Genomic DNA, 19012 nt, shown 5'->3' on the forward strand with positions numbered 1-19012 from the left:
GCAGTAATAGCAGAAAAAAATTTATGAATTAATGATATCATCATCAAACATACAATGTGTCTAAAAAAACTATACATAAAATTTCCAAAACAATTAATATAAAATCAAACATATAAAAATTGATTGATAAATATTTAGTTTCTTATTGTAGTAGTCCATGAAGTGCTGGGAATGTAATTGCCACCATTTAATAGGCACAAGTATCTAGTCTGTATATGCAGTCTCAGTTCATTTTTTGCATGTTTATTTTTAAACTTGTTTTCTTCATTCTGTATAAAGCAACAATTGGAAGCAGAATTTTTTGCATCCAAAGGTTGTGTACAATGGAAAAACGATCAATCAGTTCAGTGAAGTATTGTAAACCTTGTAAGCCTTCTCTAAACTTATTTACAGAATAAGATCATAAAAACATCTTTGACTTGCACCATAAAAACATAAGACTACACTGCTGTAAGGATACAGAAAAAATGCTTAAGAACCTAAGTTAAAAATTATATTCCATACCTCAGTTCTAGATTTATTGTTCTTTTGTTCTTTCTTTTAGAAACAGAAATATCTTTATATAATTTTATTATCAAAGAGAAGTATGTAAAGTATAGGGTCTATTATATATATATATTAGACCCCTATACTTTCAGTTTATAATATATATATATATATATATTATAAACTGATATTTTAATACATAATATTGCAATGACATACCAAAAACAATATCTTCCCAATGATCTTTACTTAACGATTTCGAACGTCGGGCGCTGCGTCTTTTGAAGAAACTTCCCCGGCTTTCCGAAGCAGTATCTTTTTTTGCTTGAATCTGCTGCTCTTGAGCCCATTCCTCGGCTCTGAAGATTTTTAGATATTATTTTTTAAAATAAAATCTAGATTTGATGAGAATCGGGGAAAGACCAGATCTTACCTGTTTCTGTTTGGAATAATTCCTTTCTGAATTTCTTGGTTATTGCGACCCAGCCGATATACAAGCCAAGAACCTACCACTCCGTTGTGTAGAGTGTCAATTACGTGAAATATTTCTCCCACTCTAAAATTAAGTTCGCTCTTACCAGAGCCTTCGTAACTGAAATGCGTTCTATACAAACAAAATAAAAAGAAAAACCGATAATTAGCTTTAAAATATTTTATCAATGAATTATCTTTTTTTCAGTCGTCTTTTATTTCTAATTTGTGATTATTGAAAAGAACTGATGGGAAGAAAAGAGGATCACAGGCTTCATTTTTCACATAGATAAAGGAGTGTCTGGAGTTATAACTCTATACACACCAGTGAATGAATATTCCATGTGAGATGACTAATATACAAAAAACTGTAAGAGAAGCCAAAACTAGCTTTTTTCTTTTTACAAAAGCACTAAAATAAATTTAAAAAAAATAGTAATAATAAACATAACAACAGTGCTTTAAAATATCTTTACAATAAAGTTTTTTTCTTTCCTTCAATATGCGATGTTCATCAAATCCTCTTTCCACATCCAAGTTTTAATTCTTCCGATTTGATGTGGCAATTTATATTTAATAGTGCATGCCTCAAGTAAAATGAGAAGAAAGTTTAGGCAGTAAAATCAAACCGGAATAAATAAAAGCATAAAATTGGGCAAAGATAGTCTAATTTAAAAAAAAAAAAAATTTTGATGTAAAAACAATATTCTTGATTTGTTCCTGTCCTACTAAATTTTATGACAATTACAAGCTAATCTGTTCAATTTAGGAGTTTGCTATGAGCATTAAAAAATTTATACGGATGTCATGTGTGAATAAAATACAGATATTATCGTAATATATGCACATATATATTAATAACAAATTCAATCACATTACAATGTATGCAGATAAAATAATAAATTTATCAATAATAGTACTACATGCAAATATATTAATAATGTTAACTATATAAAGTCACTACATTGTCTAATAATACTTAGATATAAATAAACTACCTGGCACGAGGCACAATCATGCCATTAATATATACATGATATTGTCTGAATTAAAATCCTTTTATATAATGTAGATTGTATTTCTTTTCGTTACAGTTAAATCAGGCTAGAGAGGAGACAGGTGGCTCACCACTTGTAGAAAATTTTGCACCACCCCTGTCCATTGTCTATCAATTTTTAACGTTTAAATTTTGAATACTTTTGTACTGTTTTGTATGTGTATGATTTTAATAATATTATATCAGACAGAGAGAGAGATGGCTTCCCAACAAGCAAATTAGATACATATTGTGCAAGTGAACTTGTATGTCTAATATTTAATATTGTCTAATTATTTAGTAAATATCAGGTCAGTCCATAAGTTCGTGTGTATTTTATGACCTTGAGAAAAATCTTGTTTTGCTGTTAAAAATGCCAGTCTAATGTGATACTTTTTACACTGAAGTGTTAAATTGGATCTCATTCATATAATACTGTTCAGAATTGGAAACATTTCAGTTGTTTATTTTCGTTAAAATGGAAGTAACAGATGAATATAAGAGACATGTTTTATACTTTTTATTTTTAAGTGATGAGAATGCTACAAATGCAGCCAAAAAATTAAATACTGTTCATAATTAAACTGTAATCAGTGTAAGGACTGCGCAGAAGTGGTTTGAAAGATTTAGAAATAATGATTTTAGTGTGGAGGATAAAGCTTGTACTGGAAGACCCATTGACTTTGATGATGATGCTCTCTCTGCACTAGTTGAAGCAGAACCATCTTTAACAGTTGATGAAATTGCGAAACATTTAAATTCATCCCATGGAACTGTTCATAGACATCTACAACAAATCGGAAAAGTTTCAAAGCTAGGAAAATGGATGCCACATGAATTGTCAATAGCTAACTGACAACGTCAACTGCTCAACTCAAAAGCTTTAACTGGTAAATTTTACCTCATTCACCATATTTGCCAGATATTGCTCCCGGTGATTATCATCTTTTTTGGAGTTTGCAGAATTTTTTAAAAGGGAAAACTTTTGAGGATGAGAACAATGTAAAGAAGGCTATTTTTGAGTATTTTGATTCAAAACCGAAATCATTTTACAAAGACGGGATTAAAAAGTTACCATCAAGATGGCAAGAAATTGTACAAAATAATGGTGAATACATTATAGATTGAAATAAAATTTAATTAAAATTTTTTGTTGCCTTTTTTGTAGATAAAAATGCGCACGAACTTATGGACTGACCTGATACAACCATTTAAAAATTTTTGAAAATATTTTCACTGTCATTTTCAAAACTTTCCAAATATAAAAAATGTATTTAAAAAATAATGTATACAAATGAATTTAAGAATCAAATACATGAGGAAGGTCATTCAAATGGCCGAAAACATTCGATTAGTTAATAAAAAGCTGCATTTTAAAGATTTTTTTGTGAATGTTTGATTATTATTTAATTGCAGTTTGAAAAGAGTATAAATTTAAGGGGCTAGATGAAAAAAAATTCTTAAAAGGGTTGGGAACCTCTGCACTGTGTTATACTTCAAAAATTTTCCAGTGGTGGACCTCCTGATCCTCTTCCTCTGAAATATTCCGTAACTCCCAGATCTCCAAAAGCTATTTGCATTTTTCACCGAATGCTCTCCCTCTGCGAACCCAGATAGAATAGTTTTGTTTAAAAACAAAACTATTCTATCTGGGTTGTTTGATTCATTCTTGTGTATTATCAGCAGTAAAAGTGAATAGCCAATAGAAAAAGCAAAACTTTCTGTTGCATTCCAAATTGCAATTTCAAAGCCTTATGAAAGCCTAATATAAGTTTTTATCTATTCCCACATGAAAAACAGATGATATTACAGAAATGGCCGGTTATATTTATGAGCTTCTCTGAATTCTAAAAGAGTGGATTAAACTGTTAAGAATTGGCAGTTTCTCGATTGTCCAGCTTTACATGAACAAGTTACGCTGTCAATTTTAAAACATATTTTCTCAAGGTTTAAAATGCCAATAATTTTATGTTGGACACAGGTTTGGATTTAAGCATTTCGAAGCCCTAAGCTGAACTCTGTAAGGCCCCTTACCAATCCTTCATAATTTTAGAAGTCATTCATAAAAAGAAAAGAATTAAATCAGACTATGTCTCTGATTTAATACAGATATTGGAAAAAAAAGATGTAAGGTTTCACTAGTCTTCTGTTTTATAACTGGATTTAAATAAATTTTTATATCCATTCCATTAAAAATCTTTTTTTATTGATTAAATTGATAAATTGGTTATATCAATTGTTTTAAAAAAGATCTTATGTTAATTCTTAGAAAAAAAATTAATGAAATACTACACAAAATAAAAAGTAAAGTATATTTTGTTGGTTTGTAAAAAAATGTTTATTACAAAATTTGACTTCAATTTTCTTTTTCGTACAAATGTTTGAGGCCCTAAGCAACAACTTACATAGCTTTTTACTTGTAAATCCGGCATTGCTGATCAGTGCCATAACTAGGGCGGTGCCCTGCACCTGGACACCACTGGCAGACCTGGGGGGACACAGAAATGACCTGGACCAAGTTTTGGGTCATAGTTTTGGGGAGTAGTTACAGAAGCTCGCACCGGGCGCATAAAAGGCTGGTTACGGCGCTGCTGCTGATATGACGATGTCAAAGATGACGTTAACACAAAAGGGCACAAATATGTATAGAACAATCTCGCTCATTTGTTTCGATAACACATAATGATGTGTCCCACTAGCAATAATTGTTCTCCTATAAAATTTCTGGATAAACAGCTACAAGTAGCATATATCATTATATCGGACAGTAATATATGATCAGTGGCGGCCTTAGGGGGTGGCGAGCAGGGCAATCGCCCAGGGCCTCGCTATTGGAGGGGCCTCGCGCAACAACCAAGTAGAAAAAAGTTGATATTTAAAACTTTTTATTTTATCCTTGGCTATTAGTTATAACAATAAAATAAATTTAATTTATAGTACAGTATATATTAATATTAATAAGTGCCTACTTTGCACAAAGGACAAGGTCCTCGCAATGATCTGCCGCCCAGACCCTCGCAATGGATAAGGCCGCCGCTGTATATGATTAATTTTACATTACTAGTTACAGGCGAGCCAGATAAAGTAGCCATTTTGTAAAAATGCAGCGCCCTCTATAGTTCATGAAAAACGCGAATACCATATAGCAGCCACCCCTACAATAGTTGATCTAGCATGGCCTCCAGCATTTTAAATTAATCGCATTGATTGCCGAGAATAGTATTTAGGATGAAAGATGTAAAAATTTTAATTAGAAAATTACTTTAGAAATTAAGAGAATAAATTTAAAAAGGCAAAATACATCGCACCGTGACGAAACCGGATGAACTGTATCCGCCATTATTACCTACGGGAACATTAGGCTACTCATTTTCATTTCGAACAACAATAAACACACGAAACTAATTAGGAAAGCATTTAATAAATACATAGGCCTAACTACTATCAAAATACAGTAAATGCACAGTTCGATAAACCGTTAAATCGAAACGTACTGTAAGTATTTAAATCCTCTAAGCCAGAACTAAATAATGGCGGAACTTCCGGTTTTCTGGAGTGCAATGTTAGACTTTTGATTGGCTGAATGTATGTCATGTCTCTTAGATGAAACTGATTCTGACTAGTGATATTTTTCGATGTTTATTCCTTTATATGCATACTATTGGCTTCGATTTCGTCCATAATAAGAACCCTGATAGTAATTAAATAGGTAGGTGCGTTGAGGAAACGAGAGATCTGACTTCGATCCGTGATTACGATATGAAGACGTAGATACAATTGAAGGAATTTTTTTTTTATAGGAATACAACGTTGCAGCCAATCAAAGTAATTTGTAATAAATAAATAAAATTAACTAACGAATTGTTGAAAGTAGACACCTAGAGAGGTCAGCAGATACAAATTTTCGGAACTGGAAGCTTTCGAAATCATACGAATTATACGTTAAATATTTTCTGCATGAAACTTTCTCCATTATAAAACACTCCAGTTATACGTTTTTCGTTAATCTACAGCACTTTTTTTTAAATATGTTATTCACGCTGAAATGAAAACATTTTAAGTGATTATTTAAAACGTGAATGTACTGCATAAGGTTTTCCAAACTGACAGCAATTCTACAAAGCAGAGTGAATAATACTAACATATGATGCTGTTTCCGGCGAATTTTCCCTTTTAGCATATCGTTTGATTAGTTTCAACACTGAAAATTTTAGCTTTCCACTTTTTTAGTGTAAACCAATTTCTTTAAGCGAATAAAAAAAATCGCTTTGTGGTTTCTCAATCGTTTTCATTATTTGCTTAGTTTGAGTCCCTTAGAATGACTCTTCATTCTTTCATGCTACTGGAGTTTTGGTGGAAGGAGGTATTTCAGATACTGTACCAGTATATGAGAAGTCCATTGAAAAAAATACAAGACTCAACTTTACACTGGTTGGCTTTTCCTTTAATATGTTGTTCAAATGTAATATACATAGTTAATTGAAACTTTTTACGGTGTTAATTTGTGCCGCGCCGTACTTTGTTACCATTATATTTCCTCTGAAATAATTCAAAATTAGTTTCACTTTTTCTCATTTATACGTCATTCAGTTTCCATGAAAAAAAACGTATAAACAGGGTTCGACTGTATGTGCGATAACATATTCTATACTGTATATAAAACGTAAGTTATAAATATCATTTTAATTAAGAAATGAAACAAATCAATCAGTTATGACTTATTTTATAATGGCTTCTAGTCTAGTCTATTGGAATATATTTTTGTGTGTGTGTGTGAAAGAGTAGAAGCTTGAAGCAAATGATTATGTTCTAGAAACTTTGATCACAAAATTTTAATCGGGCGTAAGCAATCTTTGTATAATAAAGGGTTTTACGATGCTGTTTCGATATAAGATCGGGCAGAAACATTACAAACATCGAATTTTACGTAAATTCTACATAAAATCCGATTACAGTAGAGCGTCGATTATCCGAATCAATTGGGGACTGGGGTTGTTCGGAAGATCGATGTTTCGGATAACAGATTATGTAGGAAAAATATATTAATTTATCCCATCTTGACATTTTCCTCTGTTGCGTGTCGCTTCGCGTTGAATTTTCGTCGATGTTAAGCCTAACGAAGACTATTGTATCGTTAAAAATTATTTTTTTATTTTGTACAAACAAAATAAATATATTGAAAAATATAAAAACAATAAAAAATTATACTTCAGAAGTTAATTTAGTATCAAAAACGTAAAATATTTGAGTAGCCCAAGACATAGCCAAAGATTGCAGCGCCACAGCACTGGCGAAAATTTAAATTTGCCGACTGGAATTCTTTCGGATGATTGACTTTCGGATAATCGAACGCTCTGCTGTATTTGCAAAATTCGAATGCGAATATAAGCAATAAAACTATATCATTTTTATTCATTTAAAATTGCAGACGAAAATTAAAAAAAATTGTGCAATATTTGATAACTTTGAAGTTTTTTTTAAGTTGAGATTATGATGCCTATCGCTGGTTTCTACAGTAAAAACCTCGATTTAACACACAAAAATTTCCGGTCTGTATGTCATATGTGAAAATTAACACCCTGTTAATTTTAAAATGCTTTTTATATGTAATTAAATTAACAGATTATTATTTTTTTTCCAAATCCACCGCTCATAAAGTGTATTTTCCAAAAAATGTTTGTATTTCGATTTACATCGTGCACTCGTTTATTACAGTCTCAGAACTACGTATAGAATAAGCAATGATACGTATAAAAAACTTTTGTAAAATTAAACTGTACATACGTACTTAATTTTAATTAGGCAAACGTATTCAAATAAGTAAAAACTGATAGACTAACTAATATATCAGTTTTTTTTTAACACACGCATTCGGAGAACCTACTTTATTATATAATGGACTTTCGGCTTTCCGAATTACTCCGTTAAATCGAGGTTTTACTGTAAATGGCTTGCATATGACATGCAAGGGGTGCCATACCGATATAGCAACTCCTTGAACAGTAATGTATTGCTAGTGTTTGTGGGCTATTGAGTTTTACGGTTACCCACCTATGTTAAATATAGGCAAACCATCAACCATGTGGGTGATGGACCCACACAGAAATTTCTGACTACGTCTCTGAATATCGGAATAGTTAAATATCTTTCAATGCATAATCTACAATATTTTCCCTTGGCATTTTCCTTTATATATAAGTTAACGATTAAAGAGAGAAGTTTCCAAAATGCAGCTATAAAACAACTAAAGTTAACGCTTCCTTTTCACAACAGATGACAGTTTAATTGCATTTATCAATTATGTTTTCAAACAAAACAGTTATAATTCGATCAAAAATTGACGGATGATGGTCATGTCCATGTAGGTAATGGAGTTATAACGTTACATCGCGAAAGGATATAGAGAAATGTAAAATGCCTTCCAATTCCGTAAAGTTTTTTATAAAGCCGTAGCAATTTAGTTACATTTTATACGCCCGTACTTAAATTTTAATACATTCATTTAGTCTTAGAATCGTAGACAACTCGTTAAAATATTCATTATTCGATGTCATGGTTAAATTTATGATACTCGTTACGCAATCGTTTATTATAATAATTCGACATCAAACAAGAATTTTGGCTATTTGTAATCCGCTAAGGGAATCGCCATTAATTACGTAATTAGAAGAGTCGTTCGGTGACTAATCCGATGCATACCGGATTCGGATAATCGAGAGAGAGAGAGAGAGAGAAATAATTTAATAGTAAACGTACCTGACGTAAAACGAATCTCCTCTCTGATTGGATACAACTTCGTCATATTCTGTAAAATTTTGCGAGGATAAAACGTAAAACAGAAAATCTCGACAACGGAAATATGAGAAAATAAGATGTAGTGTACAGTACCTTCTTTGAAATGCTGTACAATTAAATTGACTCGATCTTGAATGGTCAGAAGCAGCAAAACCGCTTCTTCCCTGGTCATTCCCCGCATATCTACGTCGTTCACCTGGATAAAAATAGCAGAAACCAAATTAAACCACAATCGAAGAATTAAAACATTCTTCACAAATTCCAAACCACAGAATTTTCGACGATGAAGGGAGAAATTTTGCAAAACCTTTAAAATTTTATCTCCCGGCTGAAGACCCTGCAACAGAGCCGGACTTCCGGGTTGGACGGCGGTGACAAAGATTCCCACTTCGTTTCCTCCGGTAAGTCTGATGCCGACGCTTCCCTCTTTTTGGAACGACACGAACCTAGGATCCGACCTACAAAAGTTTACGTTTAAATAAGATTAGAATAAACTGAATGTCGGGGGAAAAGCCGAAAAAAGGAAACCCACATGGTTTTATTTCTTCTGGAAAGCTCCTCATCGAACGCTTCTCTTCTCCCGCCGTATTCTGTAAAATAATTTGGGATGATCGGGGTTCGATTCTTCCGTTTAATCGAAAAGGCAGACTTACCGTCGATCCTGGGCAGAGGCGGTCTAGGAGGAGGTTCCTCGTCTTCTAGACTTATGGGCGCCCTGGAATGACCGTGTCCCGTAAGGAGTGGCGTGGCGGGCTGATCCAATTGGCTTAGAGATATGTCCATCAGCGGCCCTCTATTCCTGCCTCCTTGCATCCTTCGAAAAAGCAAAAATGACAACCGGAAAGGAATACGAGAAAGGAAATATACTAAGTATATTGCGGATTGGAATGAATTACTCACCGAGAAAGATTATTTTTGTCTTCGTTACAGTCGGGAGAAATGGGCGATCGATAGTCTCCTAAAACGAAATAAAATTTCAAAGATGTGGATAAGAATAGAAGGAAGATATTTGATTGATAAGTAATAATCTAATGTTGGCCGATTGAAGTAGTAACGTTTAATACTCAAACGAGAAGTATGGAAAAAAGAGTCCACGATTCCCACGTCGAGATAAGAATTCGGTTTTGTATCTTCATTTAAAATGATTTTAAACAAAAGAAACACGAAAACGTATTTTAAATATAACTTATACAGATAGTTAAAGCCTTCTTAATTTGATTTTTCTTTGACTATATTGCTTATAAAATTCTAATTTATGTGTTACGGCCACAAAGTATCTTGTAATTATGTGAATAGCGAGTGTATAAAACCCTCAGCCAAAATGCTTCGAGTGACTCGAGGATGCCATGCTCGAGTTTTGCAACGGCATACGATGAAAAGTTTTACTAAAGAATATTTTATCGTGGTAAACAGTAAAGTAATATAATTCATCGACTGCAAATCGAGTGACGAGCAACACAATTTTACGCCGATTTCATGCAATAAATATAATCGAAATAAATTTCAAATGATTTTAATTACGCGACGTCGCCGCTGGCATACAAAATAATTAAAAGAAAAAAAATTGCGAGCGCTGGTGCTAGCGACCTTGGACATTATCACTTTGACCCACTTTATCTGCAAAAGGAAGCCACGGACCCTCGATTTTTAGTACGTTTCTAATTTCCTCACCCTACATTATGTAAAATGATAAAGTTTAATCAAAATCGACCGATAAAATCTCGAAAACGAACTCAATTCTACAAGCCACGTAGATAAAGCTTCGCTAACGCTCTGTTTAAAATATTGTATACGCATCCCGTAGAATTGGAGTGGAGAAAATCTCGACTCTTAAGGTCGGTGTGGGCAAAAAAGTCGAGAAACTTCGTAAAACAACTTTGTATCTAGCCAAAAGCGATTTATTGTCATCATTGTTTATGCATCGTCCGTTGCGTAATTGCAAAAGACGACACGGTTAAGGATAGAAACCGGGTAACGACCCCGTCGAGACGCTTACCGGCAATACCCAAGAGTCTTAAAGGAAAGTAGCTCCAGGGTTAATTTTCTCGAGAAACCGACCTTAATCGCTACCCGACGAAATTCTCGTCCACCTTAAAGTCGGGACAAGATATTGGAGTTAAGAAATAAAATGTCGCTTAAACCGATGCTATCCAAACTTTTCGATTGCGATCCAAATTGAGCGCAATTTCGGTAAGTAGACGGTAGACAAATATTTTTTTTATATTTCATATCCACAAAAAGTAGGTCTAATTTTTTTAAAAATCATTTACAAGTTATGTGTCAAATATGTCAATGAGACGGATTTGGCCCGGGGTGGGTTGATCGCTCTATTTTTCCAGATAATTTTCGGATTTAATATTTTTTCATTATTCTTTTTCTACGTTCGATCAGTCGCTCCTGGATAAATTAGTTTAAAATATAGGAAAAAATGTAATCGCCGTACAAAGAACGGAAACGAATGGTCACGCGATTTCATATTTGGCTCATTGGATTAATTTCCGAAAGACGTTCGGTTCCCGAAGACCACCTGTCCTGGATTTTTCTGTTTTCCAACGTTTCTATTAATATTGGCGCCGCTCGTCGTTGCTGAGGCGTTTCGATAGTTCGGGTGACGAAAGTCGGGCATTTTCCGAAAGATCGATCATACGGCACTCACCTCTGGTGGGAGGTTGAACGTAGAGATTCTGATTGGTCCACTGCAGTCCGCTGCCGGCCACGTCCACGAAATTTTCGGCGTGATCTGAAACGTAGAAGTTTTAAAGGAGAAACGATCGACGCGAAAGAGAAAGGAAGAAAAGAAATCTACCTTTGTTCTGACGACGGGGCACTTCGAACGGCGTTCCGTCGGACCATTGTCGACGTCGGCGTTCATCGGAGGCGTCGTCGCGTCTTCCCGCTTCCCGGCGGACGATCAGTTGCAGCCTCTCTTTGCTGTTCTCTATCAGTTTCCGCGCCTCTTTCAGACTCATGGCGTCGGTGCTGGTCGCGTTGATCTGTGCGGGAAAGATCATCTTTCTATTTTTAATCTTTCTTTCCTCTAACAAGTAGGGCCAGAGGAGAAGATACCGACCTTGACGATGACGTCTCCTTCTCGGACGCCTCCTTCTTTCTCCATCAGCGACCTGTTGGTGATTTCCTTGACGTAGATGCGACAGCCCAGAACGATACCGAAATCTGTTCCGACACCATATTACAGTTAGTCTCTCGATCTCGGAGGAAACGCGGCGTCGTCCGTCGATCAGTTCCGAAAATGGAATCGTTCGCATTTTCCCCGAAACGTTTTCGACCGATGAAGGGCGAAAACGTTTTTTCGTGTCTCGCGATTAATTCCGGATCGACGAAACCATCGCCATCTTTACCGTCTCGGACTCGGAATTCAACGTGTCGGTTAATAAACATCTTCGAATCAGGATTTTCTGGACGTTCCGAAAGAAGCGAACGCATCGGCGGGCGACGTGGCGAGAAAAATAAGATTTCTTACCTTCTTTCTTCTTGCTCTTGGTCAGAGTTATTTTGATGGATTGAGGTTCGTCGGGAGGAGGAGGCAGCACCACTCTTCTCTTGATCACCTGTCAAAAGACATAACGCGTGTCAACCGGCGATCTTCTCGTCCGACGGAGTCGGCGGAGGTAAAAATTCGGAATAGAAAACGAAGCAAGACGAAGATCCGAGAGGGTCCGACGAAAAGAAAACGAATGACTGAAACTCACCAAATCGACGGAAGGTCCGCAGTCTCTCAGTACTTGTACGGCCGTGTTGTAGTTGACGTTCTCCAAAGATATTCCGTTGGCGCTAATCACGCGGTCATTGACCCTGTCGAAGAAAGGTCGTAGGTCAGGGGCAAACAGAGTTAACGGAAGAAATGGAAGAAGCGCACTTACCGGAGTTTTCCTTCGGCCGGACCCGCCTTGAGGACGTCCGACACCGCGATAGCCGGATCGCCGTTGGCGAAATGCGGGTTATCCCTTCCTCCGCTGACGGCGATGCCGAACCCGTATCCGGGCACCCTGGTCAGCGTCACCGTCCGGAACTCCCACGTCACGCGTTGCCCATCCTGAAACAAAAGACGACCGTATTAAGAGAAAAGGACGTAAGTGAAACCCAATCAAAATAATGTGAATCTACGTCGTCGGGATGGACAACCTTTTTAAGTACGCGTGCCAAAATCGTCAAATCCCGGATGCAAAATTTTCTCGCGTGCCAACCGAAAGTTTTGGAGCATATTATTTGTATAATTTCATTCTTTACACGTTAATCCACTTATCCAAATTTTCGATCCGCCTGCAGAACGAATCAATTCAAATAATCGGAATTCTATTGTATATCGCAGAAACAGATGTCTTTAAAATAAATTATTTGTTTCACTTCCTTATTACTAAAACAGCTGACAGCGTTTGTTTCTTTATTGCATTTTTATTTAGTATCGCTGTATTGTATAAAATTGTATTCTATTAAGTTAAAGCGTACAATTCCGAGATGTTGCATACTTATTTTTTTATGTCAAGCCCTGGGTTGCGTGCCGGAAAAATGTCCTTGGCGTACCACGTTTGGCACGCGTGCCAAGGGTTGCCCACCCCGATCTAGACCACATTCTAATCGCACGCAGTTTCGCGCCGTCGTCGCTTCGATTTCGGTCGAAATATTTAATCAGAGGTGTCTCTTAGAAGTGGGAAACACGAACTTCGTACTGTTCTCTTCCGATCCGACGGATTCGGACACGACTAATTTGTATCCCGTATGTCCCGAAAAAATGACTATTTACTGTCACGTATAACAACTCAATCTTAGTTACTGGGAGTTAATAATGTTTTGAATTTATTTAATTGCTTAAAATGTCAAATTATTCATAATATTCTAATATTTCCGAATGTAAAAACTGTACATTTACGGACAGCAATTCCGAAAATGAATTTTAAATAAAAGAAAATGCACATTTTTAAGCGCGCTCTGTCCCTTTGCTCAATGAAGATTCATACCGAAGTTTATCCATACAATCAATATTACTGAAATCAGTAACGACCCACATTTGTTCCCGTCAACTCATCGCAAAAAACCAAAAAATTAATTCGGTCCGTTTTGGAAATATTCCCGTGAAAATATGTGTTTCTATGGAATTAACGAACACAGAGATTATTGTTCGGAATATGAAAATCAATATGAAATCACGTTTTATTTAATAATTATTCCGTTCAATTTACGAACCATTTGATCTTATGTCTAAAATTTAAATTTCGCGCGGATTCTGAAGTTCATTTGACGCTCGTGGGATGGCGTCGATGTTGCAATTTTTGTATATCATTTATGATTAGTGCTTGAAAAATGCGTCCAAAACATAATAGTAAATCTAATAGTGAAGATAAATGCTTCCATTCCATTCCATTATATAAAATCTGGCTACAAAATATACTCAACAATTCCGCTACATCGCATAGTGGTTCGGATCAAGTTTTTATCGCAAATTAATTGCAACTATTATTAACGTTGTTTAACTAACTGTAATCGTTCAAATTAAAAATAATTATACGTATAACAATAATTGATTTAAAACAATAGAGAGGTTGCGGCCGAAGTTTTCATCTCTAAAACGTTAACGTCGAACGTCGAGCGCCACTATCTTGTAAGCGGCGCTTGACGTTCCACGTTCACGTTTTAGAGATGAAAACTTCGGCCGCAACCTATTATCATTCTCTGTTCAGAATCGGACGATTTACGCTTGTCATCGACATTTGCGAATATATCCGGCTCATCGAGTAAAAAATGCCTATTAAAAGTGGCTACCTGGAACTTATACTATTACATTTGTTTGACGTTTCTGATAAAATTAAATAATTGAAAGATCTTCATTGGTATAAACTACAGATGATTTGCGAGTAACATGTCGTGGAATAAACTTAAAATATTTTTTCTTAGCATCCTGCGCTACTTTACCAAATTGTCCAATTGGTAATAAGGGGTGTTTAATAATTTCCCTTTCGTGAATTTTACCGTTTTGTTGCGGAGGACTTTATATTTAATATTTTGCGAATGGTAGACTGGCATACAGAACGAAGAATATTGTTCGATAAATAACTTCTTCGTTTACATCAATATTATTGATATATCCATTTGAAAAAGTTTTCAAAATGATCCCAAATCGACAAATAAGGTTTTAATTTGGATCCGTTATCTTTTAAATTAGTTCAAGATTGCGAAAAAAACATTCTCGCCGTATTACCATCATTAGTCAAACCGTAACTAGATTTTGTGATTGATCTACCAGAATTGTAACTTTCTGATTGTTTCAGACTTTTTTCAACCAGTTTTATCATTTCCTTTCGTTTGGCATTTATATCTGTAACTAATATGCAGCAAACATTCTAAGAATACCATTCAAGTATGGAGGTCGGAAAACCAGTTATCATTTTCAATTTCTAGCTTTTTTTTTTTTTTAGCAAATCATTTTAAAATTATTAATTTCCCTTGACTTTACATATATAACAAGTTTCAGTAGAAGTCATATTTGTTACTGTGTTATATATTTTTCCAGCGACCGTTGTTATTATTAAATTGTATCTAAAACTATAGCTCTGTTTATTTATAATGATTGTGGATCAAATACCGGAATACCGATATTTGATCCACAATTATTGCCGTGTCCGAAATTTTAAGAGTATGGGTTCTTCTCGAGGCAGATTCGGGGATTTTGAGTAAATGCGCCTTACTGCTTGGTATATGTCAGTCAATGGGGATGCACTGTATCCTCGCCGAGTTTGATCAAAACGTCATATCATCCCCTGTCGTTTTTTACAGGTCAGCTACCTTAGAATTATTATATTTCTTTTTATAAGCGTAATATTCAAATGCAGAAACAGGCGATAGAAACAGTAGCTAAAAATTCCATCGTCTTTCAGCATCGAATGTACTGTACCCACATACGGAAACCGGAACACGGAAATTCAAAATATACGCCGTCTGTTGCCTAACTGTCTGATTAAAAAAAAAAAATGGTGCTGGAGCGTGTATAGGCCTAAATTGAATTTTCATTCTCCATTTTCGATTATATCGGCAGTGAAATAACGCAAGAGACGAATTTGGGCGAGAAAGATATTTCGAATAGATCAAGATTAGGGATATCAAATACTTTCGAATCCAAATTATAACAATATTCTTTTGATGTAAGTTTGACAAGTTAATATTTAATCTCACATAAATAGAACAAACAACATTTTCTAGGTACTCCGATCACCATAGTTCAAATTTTATTCTCCCACGTGACGTTTATGACGTCGTTACAAAGCTGCCTTCCTGTTGGTGTAATTTATTACCGTTCCGCTTTCTGCGAGGCAAAAGTTGAAAACTTCCAAATTTGTAGTAATTCTGTCGACTTCGACGGTAAAAGTGACGTCATTTTACGTTCCGGTCGACGATTTTCGTCGTCCGTTTCCGCATGTCAGTACAAGCCTTCTGTAACCTAATTGAAACGTAACGTAATAAAAAAAATGTTAAACAATTCTTGTCATTTTTTTTTGTGAAAAACGACGAACGGGAACACCGAATATCGAGGATATTTCTAGATATTTACGTACAGTACAAAATAAATTGACACTATTCGAAACACTCTCTTCTTTCAGCCTATCGGTTCGGTTACAGTTACCAAAACATAAAAAAGGAGACAGAAATTGTTCCGTGGAGTAATATAGATCTTTCTAGACGAAAAAAGTTTACATTTTCTTACGAGAACGTTCTTAAACTTTTCTTTAGGACAGTATAAAATAACTGGCTTTGGCAGTCCTCGTAGAAGAAACGTTTCTGTTGAGCAGCAAAATTAAGATATTTGATTGGAGAAATCTAAGAAAAGGAACTTCCATCGAAGACTACGACACTGCATTCGACAAATAAAAAATACGTAACCAAAAATTATACCAAAACGATAAATGACGAAAAATACGTAACGATTAAATACTGACGTGTTTATCGACTATCATTAATACATTTGCCTTAATTGAAATTGTTTCATTAACTATCAATAAGTGTATTCGTTTTGAGAGAAATCAACGAAAAAAAAATACCAAACAATATTCCAAATAAACACTGATTTCCAATGTTTCTTTCGAGTATGCATCGGAAGAGGGATTGTAGTCCACCACGGACAGAACACACTCGTAGAATTGCTAATTTTACAAACCGATAAATCATTTATCAGGGAAAAAAGAGAAATAAATGAGACTAACGCGAAAACTTGGTTCTTCACTAATGATTATTCACTTGTCAAGATGTATTAAAAATAAAACGTAATGTAATAGTTTATTTCATCTTCACAATAAAAAATTATTATTGTTGTTGTTTTCGATAGTCGATAATTCACAAATTCTATAAATTCAATAATAATTTGTAATAAGACCGATAATTTTGTTTCAGTCGTAACATCGTGTTTATAGCATTTCTTTTTTTTATAACCTCACCGACATCTAACTTTCTCAATTTTAACACTTTCGCTTAATTGCAGACTCCTTCGGTGGCCGAGTGGATAATAAAACCACCGAACACCTGTGTCGGGTTTGTTCCCTCGTGTAGTGACATCTAAATAGGAGCCAGTTTCCCCATAGATAATCTTCACGGGAGATATAATACAGTACATCTTAGCAGATGGCCTCGTGTTGCATTGTCTTATCCTATCAAACCGAACCAAAATCGCTGCAATTGTACTGCAATAAGTGATTGAAAGTTCTGTCCGTTTTGTAAGAAGAATGAAAACAAATATATAAAAGTTTAAAGCTAGTAAATTTTAAATTATTATGGTAAGCTTTTTATAATGAGATACTTGTGTAATGAACATCGGGAGGTAGAGCAACCTCGAATAAATATAGCGACATGAAAATCAGTGTCGTTCTCGACCCAATGAAATCTTTGTTTCTCGTTCGAAAGAGCGGGCGGTTTTCCTTCGTCCCGTTTAATTTCGAAATTATAGAAAATATTTTCCAGAATTTACAATTTCTCTCATTTGCAATAGCTTCTACAAATAATATACTATTTTCTCGACATCCGGTCATGCACAGCAAAATTTTCTTCTCACGCAATTTTCCTTTTGAATAGAGAAAAATTTAGATTTTTAGACAAGTTGGCGTGTTTTTAACACATTCTTTAAAAAAAATGGTAAAAAAACAGAGGAAACTCGAATCTGTGGATAAAAATTGAGGCTTTTAAATTCACTTTTTTTACTTCCAATCATAATACTGTATGCTTAAAGAAAGCTCGTTACTGTTCGATTAAGAGACGACACACGTACTGTACAGTACAGTACGTCGTCACCCGATTTCTTAATTAAATTCTCGTGGGAACTCCCATTCGAACTTAGAATTTGAATATTCTTCAAAACAGTTCGATGCAATCTAAGTTGTTACGGTATTTCATCTTCGATTTGGTAAGGATCTGTTTCCAGTGTAGCTTATAACAAGTCAGTATCAACCCCCTAAGGTCTTCCACTACGTGGTATATCGAGATTAAAATCGCCTTTCTATAAAGATCCGCGTAACGAGTCTTCGCCATAAACATCGTTTACGTTTCGATAGATTTAAGCAGTCGTATTATTATTATTATTATTTTCTAAATTCACCAAGCAATATAACGTTTTCAGGTTGGCCGTCCAATAAATGAAAGACTACAATTACCTGTCGTTCTTTACGGAAATTCTTGCCGGTTCGACAGGCGCGCCACCTATCCGAATCAACGCGAGTTTTGAAAGATAAGAAACTACGAAGACGAGAAAAAGAATTAATATAATTAATGGAGTTTCTTCCAACCTACCATCAAATGGAAGAGAATCAATGCCGGAATCCGAAACGAATCGTCGGTCGAAGTCGCGTCCCACTTCGTTTTACGAGGAAAAGAGACGTTTTACTCCCTCCGAAGGAATTCTTCCTGGTAGACGTCACAGAAGAGCAATTCGGAAAACGCGAACTCGTTCCCCAGATAATTCTCGCCCGAATAATGCCCATTCGAATAGTTTTCCGTCGGAGTAAATTCTCTATTTCGAGTTATTTTCATAATTTCTCTCCTACGTCTACAATCTGACATGGGTTCGATCCATTCCCATATCCATGTCCATTTCCGAGCCAGTCTCGGAAAATAATTAATTAATTGCGGAGTTTAAATGAGGAATACTTTTGAAAAGAGAATGGCTAAAATGTTCCTTCATTAGATTAAAGGGTGGAAAAGGCAGAAGTGAAGCGACCGCGTTCCAGAAGT

General features: G+C 35.2%; 1 protein-coding gene across 1 annotated transcript in view; it reads right to left on the reverse strand.

Moving 5' to 3' along the window:
- The window catches only part of LOC111622183 (tight junction protein ZO-1-like), a 72841-nt gene that overhangs the window by 33290 nt on the left and 20539 nt on the right, over positions 1-19012 (reverse strand). The window contains exons 4-17 of the mRNA XM_023364529.1: positions 12670-12842; positions 12499-12601; positions 12270-12357; positions 11859-11962; positions 11595-11781; positions 11445-11528; positions 9689-9746; positions 9442-9602; positions 9321-9378; positions 9096-9246; positions 8882-8984; positions 8750-8798; positions 920-1090; positions 706-845 (exon numbers count right to left, since the gene is read on the reverse strand). Of these exons, the coding sequence (XP_023220297.1) occupies positions 706-845; positions 920-1090; positions 8750-8798; positions 8882-8984; positions 9096-9246; positions 9321-9378; positions 9442-9602; positions 9689-9746; positions 11445-11528; positions 11595-11781; positions 11859-11962; positions 12270-12357; positions 12499-12601; positions 12670-12842 (1630 nt within the window). The remainder of the gene's footprint in view (positions 1-705; positions 846-919; positions 1091-8749; positions 8799-8881; positions 8985-9095; positions 9247-9320; positions 9379-9441; positions 9603-9688; positions 9747-11444; positions 11529-11594; positions 11782-11858; positions 11963-12269; positions 12358-12498; positions 12602-12669; positions 12843-19012) is intronic.

This window comes from Centruroides sculpturatus, unplaced genomic scaffold (genome assembly GCF_000671375.1).
Source record: "Centruroides sculpturatus isolate CEXI.00-Female unplaced genomic scaffold, Cexi_2.0 scaffold306, whole genome shotgun sequence".
Taxonomy (NCBI): domain Eukaryota; kingdom Metazoa; phylum Arthropoda; class Arachnida; order Scorpiones; family Buthidae; genus Centruroides; species Centruroides sculpturatus.